This window comes from Lithobates pipiens, unplaced genomic scaffold (genome assembly GCF_037356315.1).
Source record: "Lithobates pipiens isolate NorthernLeopardFrog02 unplaced genomic scaffold, aLitPip1_a1.2 Scaffold_19, whole genome shotgun sequence".
In the NCBI taxonomy this organism is placed as follows: Eukaryota; Metazoa; Chordata; class Amphibia; order Anura; family Ranidae; genus Lithobates; species Lithobates pipiens.
The window spans coordinates 242,689,627-242,715,917 of NW_027507764.1; the positions used below are offsets into that span (position 1 = coordinate 242,689,627).

Below are 26,291 nucleotides of genomic sequence, written 5' to 3' on the forward strand. Positions count from 1 at the left end.
GGGGTATTTGTTGCTGTGCTGCTTTGCTAATTTCTTTTTAGTGGCCATCTCATGTTTTTTTTTAATGTTTCACATTCACAAGGCACTTTTTGCACTGCAGCCGTCTTGCTGATCTGGGGATCCCTCAGGGCATGGTTTGACAACTTCCTGCAATGTATGAGCTGAGAGAAGAGATGCCATGCTTTTCTTCCAATACACAGAGCAGCAACAATATAATATTAATTTAATTGCAGACAGACATTTACTACACTACCCGTGCCCTCTTTTAAATATGCAGTACAAGTACATTATTAGCAGCATTGAGAATTCATGTTGGTTAAACTTGGTTCAGGTTCCTAAATGTTAATTATTATTGTGTCTTTTTTTTCTCAGGAAGAGGCAAAGCTGTGTACAGGAGTTCTTCTTCCATAAAAAGGATGTCACTGTTTGCTCACCCCAAATGGCCGTTGCATATACCAATAGCATACTCAACATGATTGTAAAAGATATGAGACCAATTTCCATTGTAGACGGTCAAGGATTTCGTGAGATGATCAACACGTTTTACCCAGGATACACACTTCCCTCCAGGTCCCATTTCACTAAGCTGATGGAGAAGAAATATGAGGAGAATTTTGAAAGATTGAAAGCATCACTCAAAGATGTGAAATCAAAAATAGCTCTCACCACATGGACCAGCATTGCCACAGAGGCATACTTGGGTGTCACATGCCACTTCATCAATGAAGACTGGAATCTTACATCGTACAATCTGACCACTATGCCACTTGAAGATCGGCACACAGCTGAAAACATTGCTAACTGGGTGGAAAAAGCAGCTGAAAAGTTTGAGATATCCATGGCCAATGTAAATGTAGTTGTCCATGATAACGCTGCAAATGTTGTCGCTGCTCTGCGTATTTTGGAAGAAAAGCATGGCATCTCTTCTCTCAGGTGTGCTGGTCATACATTGCAGTTAGTTGTCAACCATGCCCTGAGGGATCCCCAGATCAGCAAGACCCTGAGGGCTGCAAAGTGCCTTGTGGAACATTTAAAAAAAAGTGAGCTGGCCACTACAAAGCTTAAAGCAAAGCAGCAACAAATGGGTACCCCTGAGCACACACTAATAAATGATGTATCCGTAAGATGGAACAGTACTTTACACATGATCAGCCGCCTGCTTGAACAGAGGTGGCCTGTGACTGCAACTCTTTCCGATCCTGATGTCACACCATGAGGGAAGCACTTCCTGGATTTAAAACATGATCAGTGGAGCTTACTTGAGGAAGTGGAACAAGTCCTGAAGCCATTTGAGTGTGCTACTGTTTTCTTGAGTGGAGAGTCCTATGTGACTGCTTCTGCTCTACCTCCTCTGGTAAAGGGCCTCCAGAAATCCATACAGAGCACAATTTGCGAGACAGCAGCAGTTAAAGCTTTCCAAAGTGTTGCTGCACAGGAGATGACATCAAGATGGGAGCGGGAAACTAAATTCAGAGATGATGGTGGAGAAAATATATGTCTTATTGCAGCAGCCCTGGACCCCAGATTCCGCAAACTAAAATTCCTGCCAGCAGAGGACAGCTTAAAAGTTCACCTCAAGGTCCAAGCTCTTGCTCTTGAAGTGAAAAGAAGATACGAGGAAGAGCAAACGCAACATCGATGTGAGGAACAACGGTCAACCAGTGCAGACATGAAATTTTCTGAGAAGAGGAGACACTTTGCTCGGTTCTTCAGATTCAGATGACCACCACAGTAATGGCGAGGATGACACTGGTCACATCCAAGATCAAGAAACCCACAGTGAAGTTGTGCGGAATGAGATACACATGTATTTCAGTGAGCAGGCTATTCTAAAGGAAGAAAATCCGCTGAAATGGTGGAAGGAAAATGAAAAGAGGTTTCCCATCTTGGCCATGCTGGCAAAGAGTTACTTGTCTGTGCCTGCAACATCAACCCCATCTGAAAGGCTTTTCTCAGTTGCTGGCAACATTGTGACTAAAAAAAGAGCAAGCCTAACATCAGAGCATGTTGATATGCTAACCTTCCTCCATTGCAATGCTAAAATATAGCATTGTAATGGAGGAAGTAACACAGGCCCCCAACCTTTTGCACTTGTCATGACTGTGTTGTGTTCTTGTTGGGCTGTATTAGTGTATTTATGTTGAGATGGCTCATTCTGGCTGCCTTCAGTGTTGTATTGGCCATATTTTTGCACAGCCACAGTGTTGAGCGGTGCTTTTGGTGGGCTTGGTTCCTCCTTGCTTCCTTCCTTGAAAACTATTACCTCCTCAGGTATGTTTTACATTACAATTAAAAGTAACACACCACAAAAATACTGCTCAATCAGCACTCTGACTCTACAATAACACTATATATTCAATCATCAATGATTACAATTACATAGTGTTATTGTATGTTGACCAGCATTTTTGTGGTGTTAAACAACACTTTAGGTCAAGAGGCATAATGCCATATAAATTCTGCCTAACACTTTGCAAAAGATGCATTCTGAAGGCATGTGTGGTTGAGGAGTAGTAAGGTAAGGTTACCCAGCACAATGCCTTCTGAATTCATCTTTTGCAAAGTGTTAGGCAGAATTTATATGGCATTTTTTTATGCCTCATGCCCTAAAGCGTTACGTTTTATTTTTGGGAACTTGTGTTTTTGCACAGTGTTGAGCAGCAGTTCAGACTTCAGACTCAGAGTAGCAGTGCTTTTGTTGGATATGGCTCCTTCTTGAAAACTATGTTACCTCCTCAGGTATGTTTTACATTACAATTAAAGTAACACACCACAAAAATACTGCTCAATCAGAACTCTGACTCTACAATAACACTATGTATTCAATCATCAATGATTACAATTACATAGTGTTATTGTATGTTGACCAGCATTTTTGTGGTGTTAAACAACAACACTTTTGGTCAAGAGGCATAATGCCATATAAATTCTGCCTAACACTTTGCAAAATATGCATTCTGATCTGAAGGCATTATGTGCGGTTGAGTAGTAAGGTTAGTTAGTACCACACATTGTTGCACAATGCCTTCTGAATGCATCTTTTGCAAAGTGTTAGGCAGAATTTATATGGCATTTTCATGCCTCATGCCCTAAAGCGTTACCTTGTATTTTTTGCCACTTGTGTTTTTTTTGCAAACACAGTGTTGAGCAGCAGTTCAGACACGAGCAGCAGTGCTTTTGTGGATATGGCTCCGCCTCCTTCTTGAAAACGATGTTACCTCCTCAGGTATGTTTTGCATTAGAATTAAAGTAACACGACACATAAATACTGCTCAATCAGCACTCTCTACAATAACACTATGTATTTAATTCAATCAAAGATGATTACAATACATAGTGTTATTGTATGTTGACCAGCATTTTTGTGGTGTTAAACAATAACACTTTAGGTCAAGAGGCATAATGCCATATAAATTCTGCCTAACACTTTGCAAAAGATGCATTCTGAAGGCATTATGTGTGGTTGAGTAGTAAGGTAACACACAATGCCTTCAGAATGCATCTTTTGCAAAGTGTTAGGCAGAATTTATATGGAATTTTCATGCCTCATGCCCTAAAGCATTACCTTTTTATTTTTGGGCACTTTATTTTGGTATATTATGTCTTTCATGTGTTTTGTACACACTACACAGTGTTGAGCATGAGCAGCAGTGCAGAGCAGCAGTGCAGAGCAGCAGTGCTTTTGTAGCATTTTTATATGGCATTTTTTTTAATGCTTCAGGCTCTGAATTAATGGCAATGGCATAACCATTATTCGTGCCTGATGCTAAAGTGTTGTTTACATTTTATTTTTGGCACTTTTTTATACTGTAAAAACTTTACCACATTGAAGTACTTTTTGGAAAAAATTTAATAAAAGTTGAAATATTATATTTAGAAGTTGTACGTATCATTTTTTTGTAAAGTTATCCAAAGGATTATTATCTAATCACAAAAAGAACACACTAGATTCATTAAAAAAAAAAATAAAAATAATCGGATAGTCGTTGACTAATCGAAAAAATAATCGATAGATTAGTCGACAGACAAATTAATCGTTAGTTGCAGCTCTAATGGGTAATAAGGATGCTGTGTTATGCATTTGAATTTTGCTCTTTGTTCTCTCTAATGAATTAAGAATGTATATCTACATTAGATCTCAATTTTATACTCACAGAAAACTTTTCCTATGGTCTTATTTAAAAATATATTGATTAAAATATGCAGCAATTGATGTTACATTTAGTAAAAAAAACACAATAGACTTACCTATTAGTTCTTTATTTCTAACATCTAAGGCCATATTCCGTAAAGCAGTAGCAACAGCACACACTACTCTGTCATTGTCTATTCGAAGGAGCTCCACCAAAATTGGCAGTCCTTTTTCTTTCCGGACAGCAGCACGAATATATATAGACCACTGAAAAAGAAAATTTAAAGGTAACTGCTCCATGTATATGATATTGATTATTTTAATACACATAACGTCAAAATAATTTGCAGCCAACTAAAGAATTTAATCTAATACTACAGTTACCCAGTAAACTTATATTAATAATCTTGCTGTGATAGATAAACTATAATCGGAAGTTTGACTTATGTAACTTTCCTAAAAAAATCTGCTCCAAACTCCCCTAAATGTTTATCACATGACAAGGAGTGTGGGCATTTGGTTACATAATCATAATACATAATCTCTGCTAAAGGGAGGATCAGCCAATTTAAATGCTAATAATCTATTTCAACAGGGATTAACATGACCAAACAATTACCATATTTATCGGCATATAACACACACCTTCATTTTAGGAGGGAAGATTCAGGAAAAAAATAGGATTTTTGTACTCCTTTTCACTGAAGTTCATTGAGGGACACAGCGTCTTCATCTTGACCTTAGGGTTATATCGCCCTTTTAGGAGAGGACTAGGCAGAAAGTGTTAAAAACAGCAACACTTGCACAGTGCCGCCCAGGGGGCAGTCCTACTGGCTATAACCCTCACACTGCATCAAGCAGCTCAGTTTATCAAAAGCAGTACAAACATAAACAGGAGGGGTGGGTGCTGTGTCCATCAATATACTTTAGAGAAAAGGATTTTATGGTGAGTACACAAATCCTATTTTCTTTTTCGTTCGTTGACAGACACAGCAACTTCATCTTGACCTTAGGGATGTCCCCAAGCAGTGTCAAAGAAAGAGGGGTGGGAACAGCAAGAAAATAAACTCACCCATAACAAGTTGCAACCTTAAACAGCTGCCTGTAAAACCTGATCCGAAGATGCGCTCACATCAACCTTATAAAATTTTGTGAAAGTGTGAATGGACAACCAGGTCACTGCCTTACATTCCTGGTAAACAGACGCTCTATGTCGGAAAGCCCAAGAGGCCCTGGTAGAATGTGCTGTGACAGGAAAGGTAGGTGCCCGCTCCCCATATGGCATAAGCCTGAACCATAATCTGTCTGAGCCACGAGACATGGTGGCCGATGAGACCGCAGTCCCTTCTTTGGACCAGCCACCAATACAAACAGCGAGTCCGATCTCCGAAAAGGAGCCGTAGCAGACAGATACACCCGCAGAGCCCAGACCACGTCCAAGGAATGCAAAGCCACCTCTTTGGGGTGTGATGGCCAAGGACATAAGGACAGAAGCACAATGTCCTCATTTAGATGAAAGGCCGACACAACCTTTGGCAGAAACGAAGTATGCAGATGCAGCACCGCTTTATCCTTGTGGAGGATCAAGTAGGGAGACTTCCAAGAAAAGGCCGCCAACTCAGAAACCCTCCTGGCAGATGTAATAGCCACTAGAAAGACTAATTTCTGAGAGAGTATCAATAAGGGGATCTCCCTAATGTTTTCAAACTGCGGTTTCTGAAGCACCGAGAGATCCAGATTCAAATCCCACGGAGGTATCGGTGGTCGAACTGGAAGAGCCACACATGTACTCACCAATGAATGAGTCACCAAGAGTTGCTGAAAAAAGACAGGTCTGATATCTGCCCCTTGATGGTGCTTAAGGCAAGTTTCTGATCCACTCCTTGCTGCAAAAACAGCTGGATCCTGGAAATCGAGTATGTGTGCGGACGCCACCCTATCTCCTCACACATGGAGATGTAGGCCTTCCACGTACGATGATAAATCTTCCAAGAAGATGGCTTCCGTGCCCTCAGCATGGTGGATATTACCGAATCTGACAGACCTCGGTCCCTTAGCACCTGGCTTTCAAAAGCCATGTCGTGTGAGGCCAAAAGCCAGTGACGGTAAAGCAGGATGAAGTATTGGACCTTGCAACAGAAGGTCCTCTTGCATCGGCAGTCGCCAAGGAAAATGAACCACCATTCGTACTATGTCGGCGTACAATGGACACCAAGGCCAATCTGTGGCAATCAGAATTATTGGAATCCCCTCGGCCTCCACTCTGCAAAGCAGATGTGGTAGAAGTTTGAGTGGGGGAAAAGCATAAATTAGCCAATAATGCCCCCGTGGAGCATCTGCCGCATCCGCCCAGGGACCCTTTGACCTGGCCACAAACATCTGTACCTTCTGATTGAGTCAAGAAGTCAGGAGATCTACATCTGGCATGCCCCACCTTAGGCCAAGGAGCCAAAATACATCCGGATGTAGTGACCATTTCCCTTGGTCCAGCATCTGATGACTTAGGTAGTCCGCTTGCCAGTTTTCTACACCCGGAATGCACACGGGTGACAGAGCCGGTATGCACTGCTCTGCCCACCGCAGGATGTGAGCGACCTCCAGTGCTGCAGCCAAGCTCCTTGTTCCTCCTTGATGGTTGACATACACCATTGCCGTGGCGTTGTCTGACTGGATCCTGACCGGAAGCCGCTGCAGCCTCTGTGACCATGTGGAGAAGCACCGCCTGATCGCCCGAAGTTCTAGCACGTTGATAGGCAGGCGAGATTCTTCCTGGGTCCAGCGACCCTGGGCTTACTGTGCGCCCCAAACTCCCCCCCAACTGGTCAGGCTGGCGTCCATTGTGATCACTGTCCAATGAAGAGGAAGGAACAACTTCTCGGACCGAAGAGTCGGCGACCTCAGCCACCAGAGCATGTAATCCCTGACCAGCTGACTCACCCGAATTTGACAATCCAGGAAAAACTGAGATTTGTCCCATTTGGACAGGATCTCCTTTTGCAAGACTTGAGTGTGGAATTAAGCATACGGTACCGCCTCAAAAGTGGCTACCATGAGACCCAGGACTCACATGCAAAAACGCAGCGACGACCAGCAGCGGGACAACAACAACTTCACTTCAGCTTGAAGAGTCTGTAGCTTGTCCAAAGGGAGAAAGACTCTGAGGAGTCCAGAAGCAGGCCCAGGTACTCCAGGCGTTGAGTCGGGACCAACACTGACTTCTGTAGGTTCAGTACCCAACCAAACTCCCAAAGAGTTTGCATAGTGATTGCCACATCCTCCCTTAATTCTGAGGTGGAAGCTGCACTCAGAAGGAGGTCATCCAGGTAACCCATGATTGGGATCCCTTGTGGCTTTAGCAAAGCCAAAATTGGGGCTAGCACATTAGTGAAGACGCTCGGTGCCGACGCCAGGCCAAAAGGGAGAGCTACAAATTGGTAGTGCTCATCCCTGACCACAAATCGCAGAAACCTCTGATGCCTGATGCATATGGGGACATGTAAGTATGCGACCTTGATGTCCAGGGACACCATAAAATTCCCCTGATGGAGTGCAGAGACCACTGAGCGAACTGATTCCATCCTGAACCTTTGTACCTTCACAAAGCTATTGAGAGCCTTGAGGTCCAGGACCAGACGGACACCTTCCTTCTTTGGGACTACAAACAGATTGGAGTAGAATCCCTGAAACTTTTCTGGCGTCGGTACAGGTACTATCACCCCGCACAACAGCAGGTCCTGTACTGCCCCGGACAGGGCTTCCAGACGAGCCGGAAGAAGATGAAGTTTGGAGGGAAAAAATCTGTTTGGCGGACAAGAAAGGAAATCTATCTGGCATCCTCTGACACGTCAGAACAGGGACCGCCTGTCACAGCAGGACCTGAGTCTGAATCAGAGCTTTACCCAGAAGACGATGAGGGGAGGGGGCATTTTTTATTCCACTTGCGCCCGCATGCTGCTTCCACCCTGGCAATAAAGGCCTCCAGGACCGCTGACACAGTGTCCATAGGCACCGCAGGTGCAGGGGAACTAGTTGCAATAACAGGGATATCTGGGGAAGAAGCGCCAGCTTCCGATGCCATGCTGACCCACACTCGCCTGTCACCACTTAGGGACCTAAGGCAAGTCTCACAAAATGTCCATCCTCCTAGCTGCCACAGACTGAGGGGCCCCCACGCAGGACTCATCACTCTGACCCAGGTACTGCGCTGTGCTGCTGCTGTCCACTCTCCCATGTCATCCATGAGGTGTCTGTGTGAAAAGCACACTGTTCTAGAAGGAAATAAGCACCCAGTGCTAGAGGCAAAACTACCTGAGGCTACTAGAAAATGGGCGCCGGCCGCCTCAGCAAAAACATCTGAGGGCGCCGAGAAAATGGCCTCCAAACTTCCAGAAACACTCCACCGTGGCCCAGAAACAGGGAAGAGGACGAGCAGACCCCCAACACCCAGCGCAGCCCCCTGTGAAGACCCAGATCCCCCCGAGGACCCCCGGCCAGGTACGTGCACTGCACCACCATGTGCCCAGTCATACAGTGGCCCATAGCATGGGGAGGAGGGAAGGGACAGGGAGAGAAGAAAGGGAGAGTGAGAGACCCCCTGGTTGACCTTCCAGGGAATGCCCAGCTGCTTTATCCTGCTGAGACAGGTGGAAACATACTTTCCCCTCCTGCAGGAACTGCTGGACGCATTCCACAGACAGACCCATCACCCGAGCAGTATGGGGTGGCTTTCAGCCATGGCACACTGTGACAGATAGCAGTAGCCCGGTCATATGTGTGCCCCAGAGCATATAACTCACCGGCCACCCCTGGATCAGACTGATCATGTCGTGGCCGACCCAGCGCGCAGCTAGGGCCTGCTCACACTAAATGGCCAGGCTGGGGAGACTACCAGGATCTATATTGTCCAGCCTGTCACCCAGCCCGGCTGTTGATTGTAGATCACAGGACTCAAAAATTCAGAAAAAAGAACAAAAATTCCCAGGACCAATGGTCTCATCAGGAGCCAGGTCCTTCTCCTACACTAGGCAGAAAAAAACTGAGCTGCTGGATGCAGTGTGAGGGGTTATAGCCCATAGGACGGCACTGTACAAGTATTGCTGTTTTTTTTTTTTTCCAAATCTTTATTTATTAAAAGAAGTGTTGCTGTTTTTAACACTTTCTGCCTAGTCCTCTCCTAAAGGGGCAATATAACCCTAAGGTCAAGATGAAGATGCTGTGTCCGTCAATGAACGAAAGAGAAACTTACATTTTAAATAAAGATCGTTGAAGCAAAATAAGGGTCAGTGCCCATCAATGCAGCCTCACCATTGCCCATCTATAGTCTCACCATTTTCCATCTACAGCCTGATCAATGCCCATCTGCAGCCTCACAATTGCCCATCAATGCAACTTGATCAATGCCCATCTGCAGCCTCACAATTGCTCATCAATACAGCCTGATCAATGCCCATATGCAGCCTCACCATTGCCATGAACGCAGCCTGATCAGTGCCCATCTGCAGCCTCAACTCAGATTACTGCTGTCTTGGAGGGGACAGAGAGGGGGGTGGGATGAGCCCCGCCAGATTACATACATCACGAATCTCCTGTTTATTCATCTGCCTCTTTAACCACTTCAATACAGGGCACTTTCGCCCCCTTCCTTCCCAGCCCAATTTTCAGCTTTCATCGCTCTCGCAATTTCAGTGACAATTGCGAGGTCATGCTACACTGTACTCAAATGAAATTTTTATCATTTTGTTCGCACAAATAGAGCTTTATTTTGGTGGTATTTATTCACGACTCCGTTTTTTATTTTTTGCGATATAAGCGCAAAAAAAGCGGAAATTTGGAAAAAAAACAATATTTTCTTTTTTCTATTTTAAAAGAAATTCAATAAAATCAAATTTTGTCATAAATTTAAGCCAAAATGTATTCTGCTACATGTTTTTGGTAAAAAAAATTCTGTTAAGTGTATAATAATTGGTTTGTGTGATCACGGACATATGTACGCAAATGATCATGTACATATGTGTGCAGGTGATCACGTACATATGTGTGCAGATTAGGAAAGAGAGGGAGAGGCCCAGGCGCTACCTGTCGTAGCTAAATAAAATATGTATATAAACCATATGTGTGTGAGCAAAGTAGTGCCTCCAGCAACAGGGAGAGAAGGGAAGAGAAAATTCCAGAGAAAATTCCAGGTAAGTAATAGTTATATCACCACACACAGGAGTTTTTGGGTATATGTGTGCAGATAATCATTAGGACATGTGATTTTAGTGGGACATATGTGGAGGACATGTTTTTATTATTAGGGACATGTGTTTTTATTATTTGGGGACATGTGTGGGGACATTGTGTTTATACTGTGTGGTGTGTTGTGTGTATTACACTAGACTGGTGATCAGTGAGTAAAAAGCTGTAAAAAACAGCTCATACTCACTGATCATCAGCCGGCTGCAGCGATCTGCTCTCCTCTCCTCAGCGATGACTTCTGTGTGAGGAGAGGAGGAGCCGATTGCCTAGCAACCGGCTGTTTGTTTACATCACATGACGGCCGTGATTGGACACGGCCGTCATGTGATCAGGAGGGTCAATCACAGAGCCCTCCTGCCGATCTGAGATGTGCCGTGTCCGGGTGACACGAGCACATTGGGATCGCGCCGCTGCGCGGGCACGCGCGCGCGATCCCGCTCCTTCTGAAGGACGTTCCTGAACGTCCTATCAGAAGTAGACGGCTCCCACCCGGCCGTATATATGCATTGGCCGGGTGGGAAGTGGTTAACACAAAGTCCCACCTCCTAGACCAGCTTCTATGATAGACAGAACACTGGTCTTATGCCGGCCCAAGAGATGGGACTTCTTATTACAGAGGCTGCTGAGTAGACAGGAGATTCTCGATGTATGTAATGTGACGGTGCCGGTCCCGCCCCCCTCCCGGTTCCCTCCTAGGCAGCCCAAATTGCAGTATCAACGTATAACATGCACACACTATTTTCACATGATTTTCAGGGTTAAAAAGTGCGTGTTATACGTTATACAGTATTTTACTCTTTCCACTCTCTATATGTATCCATCAGGAAGGTTGTGGGTTTTAAGTTAACATCTAAGTATAGGTCCACTTCAAAGTATGAGTGATAAATCAGGTTAACAATTTTATTTTCCTTAAGTATACTGTGTTATGAAGAAACAAGTATGACAGTAGGAACATGCTGGCATTTAGCTAGTCCTTGCAAAACAAAAGATTCCACTAAAACAGTGCTCCTAATCTTGCTGGAATAGCACTGTTGGAGACTGTCTAGAACCACACTATTCTGCTTCTATTTTTTTACTTTAGGCAGATATCTTAATACATAGTGGTTTGCTTGATACTTCCAGTGAGGGAGATCGCAATGTTAGAATTTGAACCCTTCCAAGCTCTAATCACTTTCCTCATCTAATTAATCAAGTTGCTGTTGCTAGAAATAGTGTTAGCAAACCCTGCTGTGGGAGGGTGAAAAAAAGGTGTGATATTCCCATGTACTGTATAAGTGAAGGTCAGAAGATTTTGTACATTGTAGTAATAGACAAAACATTTAACTTGGTATTCATTCCCAGGAAAATAGGTGGAGGGAGAAAAGTTACTAAAGTTTTATCAGGCACAGCAGTTAGGAAAAAAAAAACATCACCAGTGCTAGGCATGATAGGATGGATGCTGTAATAAAGATCAGTAATATTAATCAGCAACTTAAAAAACATGAAAAATTAGTCAGTGTACATGACTGATCAGTGAATTCCTGTGTCCATGCATTGTATCTGGAGACTAAAGCTGAGCATATACTGTTATGCCGCGTACACACGAGCGGACTTTTCGACGGACTAGGTCCGACGGTCTTCCTGACTGACTTTTCAGTGGAGTTCCGACGGACTTTCCCGAACGAACGGACTTGGCTACACACAAGCACACCAAAGTCTGATGGATTAGAACGTGATGACGTATGACCGGACTAGAATAAGGAAGTTCATAGCCAGTAGCCAATAGCTGCTCTAGCGTTGGTTTTCGTCCGTCGGACTAGCATACAGACTAGCATACAGATTTCTCGGCCGACTCGAGTCCGTCTGAAAGATTTGAAACATGTTTTATTTCTAGGTCCTTTGGACTTTTGGGGAAAAAAAGTCCGCTGGAGCCCATACACAATCGTAATATCCGACCTAGTCCGTCAAAAAGTCTGGTCGTGTTTATGCGGCATTAGAGTTATTTAATTAAGCCTGCAGGCTAAACGAAAGATTTTTCCATCTACACTATACAGTGTAGATACTGTACTATTGGACTATGTATTCTGACAGTGACAGCTGTCAGAATACCCAAACAGTAGCTGCAATTGATTAAATGCAGCTGCTGTTTAGCTAAAGAATTTCCAGCAGGCACCCTCTACAAAAGCTGATTGAATGATCAGGGCTGGAAGGAACACTCACTAAGCAGATTGCATCCAGTTTATCAGGAACTGGCCAAAATTTGTTCAGTGTATGGCTAGATTTTGAAAGGGAAAACACATTCCTAAAGAAAGAGGAACAAAAACTGTAAAACTTGGGGAAATGGAAGCAGCAACAGGTCTGAATCGGACAAATCTAAGCCCTTGTACACACGGTCGGAGATTCCGACAACCAAATCCGTCGGATTTTGTCCGACGGATTTTGTCCGAAACTGTTGCATACACACGGTCGGACAAAGTTGTCGGAAAATCCGGCGTGATAACATTAGTTCGTTACGACGGGACTACGTTCACGCTAGGAGCCAATAGCTTTGGTGTAGGAATTTGATCTGAGCATGCGTGGCACTTTGTCCGATCGGAATTCTCTACACATGATCGGAGTATGTCCAATCGGAGCATTTTGTCGGAAAATTTTACCAACAAGTTGGAAAACTTGGTCCGTCGGATACTCCGAGAGAAACAGTCCGATGGAGACCACACACAGTCGGAATATCCGACAAAACGATCCGATCGTACACATTCCGTCGGAATCTCCGACCGTGTGTACAAGGGCTTAGATCTAGCAGGGAGCACGGGATTCATAATATCCTGCACCCAGGAAATAGACAGACCCCTTGGCATCAGCGATTTTGGCTCAGGTCTCTGACTCTTAAGCTCTTTATATGATAAGGAAGACCTGAGCTGAGTAAAGAGGCAGATTACTCAGTCTGCACTAGTGCTAGACAAGAAAATCATGGTTGGTGACAAAACTCAGAAGTGGCAGTCCTAGATGCCATTGCTAGGAATTGTATAATCACAAGGACTGATAGGATAATTAGTTGCCAGGATCGCCTCAACCAAATGATTTGCTGTCTCCTTGGTGCCAGGGTTCAGAGTTTGGTGGTCTGGATAGACAAAATACTGAGAGGGACTGAGCATGAGCAGCTCTCTTGGTTCATGTTGGGACCAATGACAGAATGCATAGAAGATAAAGGATCTTTATAAAGCTGGCCATACACCTATAGATTATCTGCAGATTTTCTATGGTTAGATGGAAAAAGTGCAACAGATTTCTCCATGTTCACTAAACTGTGTGGATGGAGGAATCTCCTACTTTTTCCATCTAACCATAGAAAATCTGCAGATAATCTATAGGTGTATGGCCAGCTTAAGTCTATTTAATAAACTATACTGTTTTTGTGTATATCACACATTAGCTGCTGATCTCAATAAAATTTTCTTAAATTGTTATTTGGAAAGCGCGGTTTCTTCCCCCACACATATTTAATAAACTAGTTGCAAGTTGAAGGGAAGGGCCTTCAATGTTATATTCCCTGGAATATTGGTGGAGACATTCGCTACACAGGAAAGGCAGTGGGAGCTTAGAGAACTGAATGTATAGCTCAAGATCTAGTGTAAGGCCGCGTACACATGCGCGGACTGTTTGCCCAACCTTGTTCGTCAAACAGTTTCGGCAAACAGTCCGCTCAAAATTTGCATGAGCGGACTTGCCCACACACGAGCGGACTGTTTCAGCGAACTGTTTGCCAAACAGTTCGCTCAACTTTTGAAATGAACGGACTCGCCCACGTAAGGAGGAGGCAAATCCGCCCATTTCGAGCGCGTGTACAGGTAGGCGGGGCCCGCGAAGGAGACGTCGCGGGCTCCGCCGCCTGGAATGGGCTTAAAGGGGAACCCCAACGCCGAAAAAAATCGGCGTGGGGGTCCCGCCAAAGTCCACACCAGACCCTTGTCCGAGCACGCTACCCGGCCGGCCAGGAAAGGGGGGCGAGCGAGCGCGCCCCCCCTCCTGAGCCGTACCAGGCCGCGTGCCCTCAACATGGGGGGTGCCTTGGGGAAGGGGGGGCCGCGCGGCCCCCCCACCCCAAAGCACCTTGTCCCCATGTTGATGAGGACAAGGGCCTCTTCCCGACAACCCTGGCCGTTGGTTGTCGGGGTCTGCGGGCGGGGGGCTTATCGGAATCCGGGAGCCCCCTTTAATAAGGGGGCCCCCGGATACCGGCCCCCCACCCTATGTGAATGAGTATGGGGTACAATGTACCCCTACCCATTCACCTGTGAAATAAAGTACAAAAAAAAACACAACACAGGGAAAAAATATTTTATTGCACAGCTCCGGGGGTCTTCCGTCTTCGGGGGTCTTCTCGCCGGACTCCTCCGCTATCTGTGTGTAGCTCTTTTGCTAGCGGAGGAGTCCGGCTTTCTTCCTCCCCGCCGCCGGCCTCTTCTCCCGACTTCGGGGGTCTTGTCCCCCTCTTCGGTTCTTCTGCCGGGCCACCGCGCCTTCTTGTAGCTCTTTTGCAGGCGGTGGCCCGGTCTTCTGTTGCCGCTGCCTTCCGTTCTTCTGTCGCCGCCTTCGGTTCTTCTGCCGGGCCACCGCGCCTTCTTGTAGCTCTTTTACAGGCGGTGGCCCGGTCTTCTGTCGCCGCTGTCGTCGCCGCCGCCGCCGCCTTCCGTTCTTGTTCTTCTTCTTGTTCTTCTTCTTCTTCTCCTGGAGATGTTGACTCGACGAGCTCTCCGGCCGGAATGCCAGGGACACGCTCCGCTGCCACTTATATAGTGACAATGGGGCGGTGTCACATGGTATATGTCACATGGGTTGGTCACATGGTGACCCCGCCCCCTTACGATGTCATAGTCCCCATGTGACATCAACCCATGTGACCAACCCATGTGACATATACCATGTGACACCGCCCCATTGTCACTATATAAGTGACCGCACAGCGCGGCTCTGGCATTCCGGCCGGAGAGCTCGTCGAGTCAACATCTCCAGGAGAAGAAGAAGAAGAACAAGAAGAACAAGAACGGAAGGCGGCGGCGGCGGCGACGACAGCGGCGACAGAAGACCGGGCCACCGCCTGTAAAAGAGCTACAAGAAGGCGCGGTGGCCCGGCAGAAGAACCGAAGAGGGGGACAAGACCCCCGAAGTCGGGAGAAGAGGCCGGCGGCGGGGAGGAAGAAAGCCGGACTCCTCCGCTAGCAAAAGAGCTACACACAGATAGCGGAGGAGTCCGGCGAGAAGACCCCCGAAGACGGAAGACCCCCGGAGCTGTGCAATAAAATATTTTTTCCCTGTGTTATGTTTTTTTTTGTACTTTATTTCACAGGTGAATGGGTAGGGGTACATTGTACCCCATACTCATTCACATAGGGTGGGGGGCCGGTATCCGGGGGCCCCCTTATTAAAGGGGGCTCCCGGATTCCGATAAGCCCCCCGCCCGCAGACCCCGACAACCAACGGCCAGGGTTGTCGGGAAGAGGCCCTTGTCCTCATCAACATGGGGACAAGGTGCTTTGGGGTGGGGGGGCCGCGCGGCCCCCCCTTCCCCAAGGCACCCCCCATGTTGAGGGCACGCGGCCTGGTACGGCTCAGGAGGGGGGGCGCGCTCGCTCGCCCCCCTTTCCTGGCCGGCCGGGTAACGTGCTCGGACAAGGGTCTGGTGTGGACTTTGGGGGGACCCCCACGCCGATTTTTTTCGGCGTTGGGGTTCCCCTTTAAGCCCATTCCAGGCGGCGGAGCCCGCGACGTCTCCTTCGCGGGCCCCGCCTACCTGTACACGCGCTCGAAATGGGCGGACTTTCCGAGCGGGAACAGTTTGCTCATTTCGAAAGTAGCCTACACACGGGCGGACTGTTCGCTCAAACACAGTTTCAGCGGACAGTTTTTCGGAATTTCCGAAAGACTTTGTCCGTCCAACTGTCCGCTGAAACTGTCCGCTGAAAGCCCACACACGGGCGGACTGTCCGCCCAAACACTGTTCAGCGGACAAGGTTGGGCGAACAGTCCGCCCGTGTGTACGCGGCCTAAGAGTGAATGATTTGGATATCACTGGGATAGCACTGTGCTAACTTTTCTTTGCTGTACAATCTATATGCTAAAGATGGTTTATGGAAAGGCTGGCCGAGTACTTAAAGTGGTTCTAAAGCCTAAATTTTTTTTACCTTATTGCATTCTTTGCATTAAGGTAAAATAATGCTTAGGCATCAGTATTCCCCCTCACCCCCTCTTTTACTTACCTGAGCTTTTTTTTTTGATCCAGCGCTGTGCAAGTCTGCAGCTCTTCTCTTCTCTCACTTCTGGGTCTCACTGGCTTGGCTGGGGCACCGGGAGCACTGTAATCAGAGCAATACAGTGTTACCATAGTACCATGGGCTCTCACTGCTGCCAATCAAAGTCAGTGACGATAGAGGGTGGGGCCAAGTCCAGCTGTTTGTATCAATGGAAGCAGCAGCAGGGCTCAGGAGCCAGCACGCACAAGTGCTCCCATGGGAAGAGGTTTCCTGTGGGGACAATGAACCAGGAGCATGTGGGACCCAAGAAGAGGAGGTTCGGGGCCGTTATGTCCTATTCCATTACACAGAGCAGGTAAGTATAAGGATGTAAGAAAAAAATTTACCTTTACAACCAGTTTAAACTAGGACCGATGAGAGAATTACAATATAATGGGGCAGACAAGTCAGACAGGGGTCTGAAACTAATGAATGATGGAATGGGGGAAGATGGAGAAGGACTATGGCAAGTGATAACTATGATCCAATTGGTATTGCTGAATCTTGGCCTCATTCTTTACATGATTGGGCTATTAATATTCTTGTCTACGGTCTCTTTCAGAGAGACAGGATACAATAAAAAGTGGTGGTGTCTCTCTCTATGTAAGAAGGAATCTCCAAGTGAGTTTGAAAGAGGATCTTGATGGAAAGTGTAATGGTGCTGAGGCAGTGGAGTTAGGCTGGCCATATATGGTGCAAATTTCTTTCCTGCAACCACTGCAAATGCAGTGAAAAAAAAGTGAATATCAATCCTTCATAGAACAGTGATATAAATATATCCATATGGTGTGCAAATGCAGTGAAAAAACAGCATACAAAAAAGTTTCCTCCATATAGTTATATGCTGCAAATGTTCTTATAGGTGAAGGCAAAAAAGATAAGTAGTGTCCATATAAAGTACAAGGTAGGTAAATGGCTGTATATAAGTATTGTCAGCATAAAATGACAAAGTGCTGGTGACAATCCTCTGGCATAAGGTGCTGATGATAGGTGACTTCCTAATTTCTGTGCAAAGTAATGTATATATCTACCCTTACCTTACCGCTGCCCATTAACAGCCTGCCCATTACCAGTTTGAACCATGTATGGCCGGCCGGCCGGCCTTGCATATAGATGCATGCACAGCAAAGGTAATTATTGGAGTTTTTTACACACCCCTAGTATTCAAAAAGAGGTACAAACTTGCACTGCACAGATAGGGGCAGCAAGGGCTGGGACAGTGGTAATAATGAGAGATTTTAACTTTCCTGAAATTAACCTGAGTAACGGCACTGCTAGAACAGTTAAAGGGCAGAAATGTATAAACCTATTAGATGACAACTTTGTGGTAGAGACAATAGGCACCCCAACTAGAAACTATGCTCTGCTAGACCTGTTAATCCCAAACAATGTGGAGCTTATGACTAATATTCAGATAAAAACATCTGTGCAGCAGTGACCATAAAATGATTTCATTAAAAGTGGAATTCCTGCCTAACTTATATTTAATTAATTATATTTAAAAATGTACCTTCCTGTTACCCATGCTGCCTAACCTGTGAAAAAAATAGTGTACACTTACTTATTTTGAGCCTGTTCTGGTCCAGTCAAGTGATTCCCTGTGTAAGTGAGCAGGGACTGCAGGGGAAAGGAGGGAACTACATGGCTGAGAATTCCAGGAGCCAGAAAATGAGATGCCTATGGTGGACTTTTAAGGCACAAATAACTAAGTATACTCTTACTTTAGTTATTTGTGCCTTAAAAGTCCACAATAGGGGTTTCATTTTCTGGCTTTAAAATTGGAAATGTGGCACTCCAATGGATATAATTACCATCCCATATTAGGCTTTTTAGCTCTGCTCTGCTTTTAAGGAAAGTGGTGGGGGCTGGAGGGAAGCATCGGCACAGCACTGATCGTGATCTACCTGTTGGCTGTCACATGATTGACAGGTAGATCGTGATCGAAGAAGGGTTGCCAACCTCGGATCTATAGGCTTTGAAAATTCAGTCTGTAAATGGACAGGCACTGGCTAAAAGATCATATTCACAAAATAGTGATTAAAAAATTGTCTAAAGTCTTAGTGGCATACCACAAGGTTCAGTGTTGGGACTTCTAATTTTTACCTATTAGTATCTACTAGAGGCGATTCAGTTCGCATTGTGCGCTATACAAGTATTTCATTCATTCATTCATTATTAGTGCTATAGCGTTTATGGGGAAAAAACATGCAAGCATAATACATTCTAGAGGGAGTGCAACTTGGGGAGTCGATGTTTGAGAAGGATCTGGGTATTCAGGTATATCATAGCTTTAATAATATCAATGTCAAGCTGCAGTTTCTAAAGCAAGCAGCATCCATTTTTTGATTTTGTATTAAAAAAAAAGTATAGACTTGAAAGAGAGACAGACATCGTTTTCACCTGGAACAAAACATTAGTAAGACCTCATCTGAAATATGCAGCTCAGTTTTGGGCACCATTTAAAAAAAAGAATATTATGGAACTGGAAAAAGTGCAGAGAAGGACAACCAAACTTATAAGTGGCAAGGGGAACCTCTGATATGAGTAGAGGTTAGCTGAGCTGAATTTATTCGCTGTTGAGAAAAGGCAATTGAGGGGTTTAATAATCACTATTTATAAAGACAAACATGGTCCATACAGTATAGAGAACTTGGTGCAGAGTTATTCACTTTAGGTGAATATAAAGGACAAGGGGGTACTCTGGAGGAAAAAAGAGGTTTGGCCTCCAGGTACAGAAAGGCCTCTTCACAGTAAGAGATATAAAAATATAGAATAGACTCCCACATGAACTAGTTCTGGCCAGCTCAGATGACAGTTTTAAAAAAAAAGATTTGATTCGTAATATAAACATGTCATAGTACACCGAAAATGCAGAACTGACATTAGACCATAAATTCATCATACCAGAGAGAACTCCCGTGTTGGCTCAGTCACAGAGTACATCTAGGTAGCCTTCCAGACATATAAAGCAGTATACTTTAGGGGTGTGTGTTATCCTACAAGAGGTCTATCCATTACTAGTTCAAATGGGCTCAAGCTAGGGGTGTCCAACCTGGGACCCCAAAGATTATCATGTTGCTGGGGCAACCCGTGTTGGTTATATATATATTTCTATAATCTAAGTGTCCCCATGCATTGCAGCCATTCCTTTTGGGTAGGAGGGGTGTAATGACTTCCATTGCTTTAGAAGAACTCTATATGCCTGGAATAAGGCTCTAGCCACCACTTCCTTAGTGTAGGTAGTTAATAGGAGGGTATCTAGTATTCCCAATAGGCATTGTTTGGGTTCAAGTGAGAGTGAGGCATGGAATACATTATTCATAGTATGTACAATTCCCTTTGAGTTAGACACTTCTTAAATAGACAAAAAAAAAAACTCTACTCTTAAAACTGTCCGCTACTGCCTCCCAACATCTAACATGTGTAAGAAAGATGTATATACTTACCTATTTTCAGCTGATTTAAGTCTAATCATGTGGGAAAAAAAATTGTTAGTAAAGCCTGAAGCGGTAACATCACCCTAAGGCTTTAATGGCCCAACCATTGCCAGCTCTTCCTCTGCTTCTTTTAAGTTGCACTGGCTAACACAGGTGAGCTGGATCATGTGACCAGACTGGTTTGCCATGAAAATAGGTAAGTGTATACATCTTAAATCTTTATTACAAAAGTTAGTTAGCATAGGTGTAGGGGGTGGGGGGAAGAGGACAGTTTTAGGATTAGTCAGGGTTAAGCCAGAATTCCACTTTAACATTTATAGGTAATAACACCAGAGATTGTTGATCCAGGGGAAAACTGATTGTTTTGGGGGTTTAGGAAGGAATTATGTTTCCCCTCACTGAAAAGAATTGGACCACGCTTTATATTTTTTGCCTTCCTCTGGATCAACTGTGGGTATAGTTTTTTTCTAATTGGTTGAATTAGGTGGACTAAAACTCTTACCTTCCAGCTTCCTGCAGCTAAGTTCTGTAATGCTCCAGCTGCACCTTCCAGAGTGTCTGGATTTGAGCATTCAGAAAGAAGTGTGAGGTAGGGTTTAACTATTGATGGATGCCATAGCATCTGGATTCCTTTTGGTGGGTCTACGCAATCAGGAAAAGGTCCAACTCCATCCCACTGTAAAAGAAGAAGATACATATGCCTATTATTTCATAAGAGTGGGTACATACTGTAGTTGCTGTATAGTGGATATCCTTTTACCCAAAGTGTAATCCAAAACAATTCTCAATGTACAGTATATCATATATTTTTTAGAACCATGTACTATATCTGTTTGCAGAAGCTTATCATCAGCCATTTGTTACTTTCTGGTAAATACCTGGTTGATCATGTCGTTATGTCCCTGTGTGTGGCAAGCCTAGAGCAGCCGTTCTTCCAGCTTCTCCGTTGCCACACATAGTGCACATGCTCCATCTGCACCTCATTTAGTCTATTGAAGCTGCCCCACATGACTCTTTTCCTTCCATGTGGGGAGGCTCCAAGTGTCTGTGTAGCATCAGCTCTCACCCTCCTCTTCCCTATCTCTCGGCTGCTACCTAACATGCTTTGTAAACCATCTGATTAGCTTCCAGAGTGTAATGTGGGATGACTAGTAGACAAGAGGAATTCTCCATAAATGATGCCTGATGGATCTGCCCCAAAAGTGAAAAGGGCAATCATGTGGGGCACATCTATTAGCAATGATTGATGGAGTATTCCTTTTGCCTGGTAGCCATCCTTTTTTACTGACATTCCAGAGGCTTGTGAGGCAACTCACTGACTTTGTTAGGCATCAACTTTAACAGCGAGCCTGGCTGCTAGTGTATCATACAAGCACAGGAGCAGTGTCCTCCATAGGATCTGTTTTTATGTATAACATACATATTGATTCAATACAAGTGACCGCAATAGTGCCAAACAATCCTACTTCCTACAGTGATGTTTGCAGGCTGCATCGAAGGATTCATACTTACTCCGCCCACTGATATCTCAGTAAGGCACAAAACGAGTAGATCATTTCACTGCAGGATAAAGCAGCAAGAAAAAATAGGATTTTTTGTACTCACCGTAAAATCCTTTTCTCTGTAATTCACCGACCGACACAGCTCCTCTCTTAGCCATTGGGTCGTATACCTTACCCCTAGGAGAAATACTAGGCAAAGTTGTAAGACAACACTCAGAATTTTTAGTTCCGCCCATGGGGGTGGTCCCTTAGGTATCAACCCTCCTGTCTGCTAGCAGACCTCAGTACGTCAACAAGCAGTATAATGTAAAGAAAAAAGGAGGGGCGGGTGCTGTGTCGGTCAGTGAATTACAAAGAAAAAGTTTTTACGGTGAGTACAAAAAAATCCTATTTTCTCTTATATTCACGACCGACACAGCTCCTCTCTTAGCCATTGGGATGTCCCCAAGCAGTGCCAAACGAGGGGTGGGAAAACAGCATAAAATCTTCATCCACCGTGGCAAGTGGGAACTAGTGAAACTTTACCCACAAAAAACAACAGTGCGTGGAGAAATCCACCGCAAAACCAGGGTACCCTCAACAGGAGCTACTACCCACAACCGCACAAAAAACTGCGGAATGTAATGCAACAGTGCATTAACTTAACAGTACTGTGTTTTTATCGAAAAAACAGGAAAAAAGGGTAAAATATTGCATATTCATTTGTAACCATATGGCCGCCTGCAAGACTTTGCGGCCAAAAAAAGGCATCAGCCGATGCACTGACGTCTACCTTGTAGAACTTGGTAAACGTGTGGACAGACAAACAGGTCGCCGCCCTACACACCTGAGCGACAGACGCTTGGTGTCGGAAGGCCCAAGACATTCCGATTGCCCTTGTGAAGTGGGCTGTAACCGGAAAAAAGGGCACCTGCCCCTTTAAAGCGTAGGCTTGTACTACAATCTGTCTGATCCACCTGGAAATGGTGGCTGATGAGACCGCCATGCCTTTCTTGGGACCAGCTACCGAGACAAACAGCGACTCTAACTTCCGAAAGGGAGCAGTGGTAGACAAATACACTTTCAGAGCCCGAACCATGCCCAGAGCGTGAAGGCCACCCCCTTAGGGTGTTTTGACCTAGGACAGAGAGATGGTAACACCATGTCCTCATTAATGTGAAAAGCCGCGACCACCTTCAGTAGAAAGGATGGTTGCGAACGCAACACCACCTTATCATATGGATAACAAGATAAGGCAACTTGCCAGACAAGGCCGCCAGTTCCGAAACCCTCCAGGCCGTTGTGATGGCCACTAGGAAGACCACTTTGTGGGAAAGAGTCAAAAAGGGAATCTCCCTGATATTTTCAAACGGTGGTTTTTGAAGCGCAGACAACACCAGGTTCAAATCCCAAGGGAGTAACGGTGGACGCACCGGAGGGACTACGTGTCGTACCCCCTGAACAAAGGTACTCACTAAGGAGTGCGATGCCAGGGGTCATTGAAAAAAGACAGCTAAGGCTGATATTTGCCCTTTGATGGTGCTTAATGCTAATCTCTGGTAAACTCCTGGATATGGCAAGGGAGCGCGGATGCGATCCTTTCTCCTCACACATGGAGATGTAGGCCTTCCAGGTATGATGGTATATCTTCCGAGAAGAAGATTTCCGTGCCCTCAACATAGTTGGAATCACTGAGTCCGACAGACCCCAGTTCCTCAACACCTGGCTCTCAATAGCCATGCCGTTAAAGCCAGCGATGGTAAAGCAGGATGGAGAATCGGACCTTGAGATAGGAGGTCCTCTCACAACAGCAGACGCCAGGGAGCGTCTGCCACCAGACGCACCGGGTCTGCGTACCAAAGACGCTGAGGCCAATCTGGGGCAACCAGTATTACTGGGATCCCCTCGGCTTCCACTCTGCGAATCAGATGCGGCAACAGTTTCAGTGGAGGAAAGGTGTAGATCAGCTGGTACTGATCCCACTGAGCCACCAGCGTGGCTGACGCGTCTGCCCACAGATCTCTTGTCCTGGACACGAATCTTGGCACCTTCCCATTGAGGTCCAGCATCTGGTGACTCAGATAGTCCACCTGCCAGTTCTCCACTCCGGGAATGTAAATGGCCAACAAAACCGGTACATGTCGCTCTGCCCACTGAAGTATGTCAGCGTCCTCTTGTGCCGTGGCTGAGCTTCTTGTCCCCCCTTGGTGATTGACGTATGCCACTGCAGTGGCGTTGTCTGACTGGACCCTGATCGGATGTCCTTGCAGTCTCATTGAGAGGCACAGCCTGATCGCTCTCAGTTCAAGCAGATTGATTGGCAACTCGGATTCTTTCGTCAACCAGAGGCCCTGAGCCGACTGAACCCCCATTATTCCATCCCAGCCAAAAAGGCTGGTGTCCGTTGTGATCACTATCCACTTTAGAGGTAGGAACGACTTTCTGAATCACCGGGGACCTCAGCCACCAGATCAGTGATTCTCTGACTGATTGACTCACCTGAATCTGACGATCCAGGGACAACTGAGATTTGTCCCATTTAGACAAGACTCTGGTGTAGAACTGGGCAAACAGTACAGCCTCAAAGGAGGCCACCATAAGCCCCAGGACTCGAATGCAAAAGCGAAGTGACGACCACCTGTGGTTCATCAGCAGTCTTACCGTGGATCTGAGAGTCTGCAGCTTGTCTGAAGGGAGAAAACTCTTGCTTCCATAGAGTCTAGTAGCAAGCCTAGGTACTCCAAAAGCTGAGTCGGTACAATTACCGAGTTCTTTAGGTTCAACAGCCCCTCGAATTCTTGCAGAGTCTGCATGGTGATCGCTACATCCTCCTCTAACTCTGAGGTAGAAAATGCTCTCAGGAGGAGATCGTCTAGATATCCCACGATCGCGATCCCATGTTGCCGTAGCAATGTCGAAACCAGAGTCAAAACCTTGGTAAAGACTCGGGGGATTGTCAGTAGTGGGTGTGATAATTGGGGAGGAGCCCACGAAGTTAATTTCCACCCTATACGACTATCTTAGGAGACGGACGGTAGCCAGACTGGCGGAGGCGGCGAGATATCGGTGGGAGGAAGACGTGGGTCCGCTTGAGGGTGAGGCATGGGAGGAGATCTTAGATGGGGTCAAGTTAGTTTCCCCCAGAATAACGGACAGACTGACTCAACTGTACATCATACACAAATCATATCTTACCCCGGCCAGAATTCGCAAATACAAACCCTCCCTGGAACCAGGGTGTCCGCACTGTGGATGTCTCCCGAGCACTTTCTATCATCTGGTGTGGTCATGCCCAGACGTTCAGACCTTTTGGCTACAGGTGGTTCAATTTCTCCACGATCACATGGGCTCCCCCCTTCAGGTGGACCCCAAGGCTTGTCTTTTAGGCCTTGAGCTGGGCGTCCCGGCGGGCCCATCAGATGCTGCTTTTGTTCAGGAAACCTTATTTTGTGCTCGGAAATTGCTTGCCAGGCTATGGATGCGACCGGAGACTCCGTCGTTTAGAGATTGGGTAGCGGAGGTTAACCTAACTTTGCCATTGAAGAAAGTTATCTATGCACATAGGGGCTGCCCAACTAAATTCAATAAGATCTGGGATCGTTGGCTCAATGACCCGGACACTTGTGTAGGCTAGCCATACTGTAATATCCTGATTTTCCCGGATGACCCGTACTAATGTATAATAGTGGTTTCTTCCCTCCCTTTTTGTAATACAGTCTTCGTGATTTCTTCCTGTGTTTACTGATATGATGCTCATAGACTTGACCTGTGTGTTTTTCTCCTTTTGGCTATGGAGCTACTTCTGCCTGTTACTGCTCTTAGTTACCGCATGTACTTACAAATGCAACTTGTTACTGTACCATGTACCAATAAACTTGTTTTGTTTAAAAAAAAAAAAAAAAGACTCGGGGGATGATGTCAGACCAAAAGGGAGAACCACAGGCATATAGGTATGTGCAGGTATGGATCCTGGATATCCAAGGGTGCCAGGGAGTACCCTTGATGGAGTGCAGCAACTACTGGGCGACTGATTCCATTCTGAACCTCTACACCTTAACAAAGTGATAGAGGGCTTTTGGGTCCAAGATTGGACGTACCCCTTCCTTCTTGGAAACTACAAATATATTTGAGTAGAATCCTTGGAAACGTTCCGATTCCGGAACCGGTACAACCACCCTGCCACTCAGCAAATCCCTTACTGCCCCCAAGAGAGCCTCCCGGCAAGCCGGGGATATGGGTATGCTGGAAGGGAAGAATCTGTTTGGCAACCAAGAGAGCAACTCTATCTTGTAGCCTGAGGAAATCAGGTCACAGGTCCATTGGTCGAAAACCGAGGGGACCACCGGGCTGCAAACTCCTGAAGGCGACCCCCTACCCGAGACATGGGTGGGGACAAACCTTCATGCGGTAGCACTTATACTTGTTGGGTTTGCGGTTCCAGGGACGTTTTTGTCCGTCCGTGGTCATCCTGTTGGGCTGGGGACGTTATACCGAAGCTCCAGGCGGACGGAAAAGCCATAAGTGAATGGAAAAAAAGAGGGCCCTTGCCTACAGCGTGGCTCCTTAGCCTTCCTGGCCTGTTGGAGTAATACACTGTTACAACCGGTGGCACGCTTACTAATGCCATCCAAAGAGGTTCCAAGGAGCTGTTTCGCGGGAAAGGCAGCATGTCCAGATGGCGATGCCAGGCAGAGACGTGCAGTAGCTGAGCTCCGCTTCTACCTAATCCTTTTTG

General features: G+C 45.8%; 1 protein-coding gene across 9 annotated transcripts in view; it reads right to left on the reverse strand.

Moving 5' to 3' along the window:
* CTNND2 (catenin delta 2) overlaps nucleotides 1-26,291 on the reverse strand; it is a 918,973-nt gene that overhangs the window by 211,212 nt on the left and 681,470 nt on the right. For all 9 annotated transcript variants that reach the window (XM_077491861.1, XM_077491860.1, XM_077491866.1 and 6 more), the window contains exons 16-17: nucleotides 20,578-20,751; nucleotides 4,249-4,399 (exon numbers count right to left, since the gene is read on the reverse strand). In XM_077491861.1, the coding sequence (XP_077347987.1) occupies nucleotides 4,249-4,399; nucleotides 20,578-20,751 (325 nt within the window). The remainder of the gene's footprint in view (nucleotides 1-4,248; nucleotides 4,400-20,577; nucleotides 20,752-26,291) is intronic.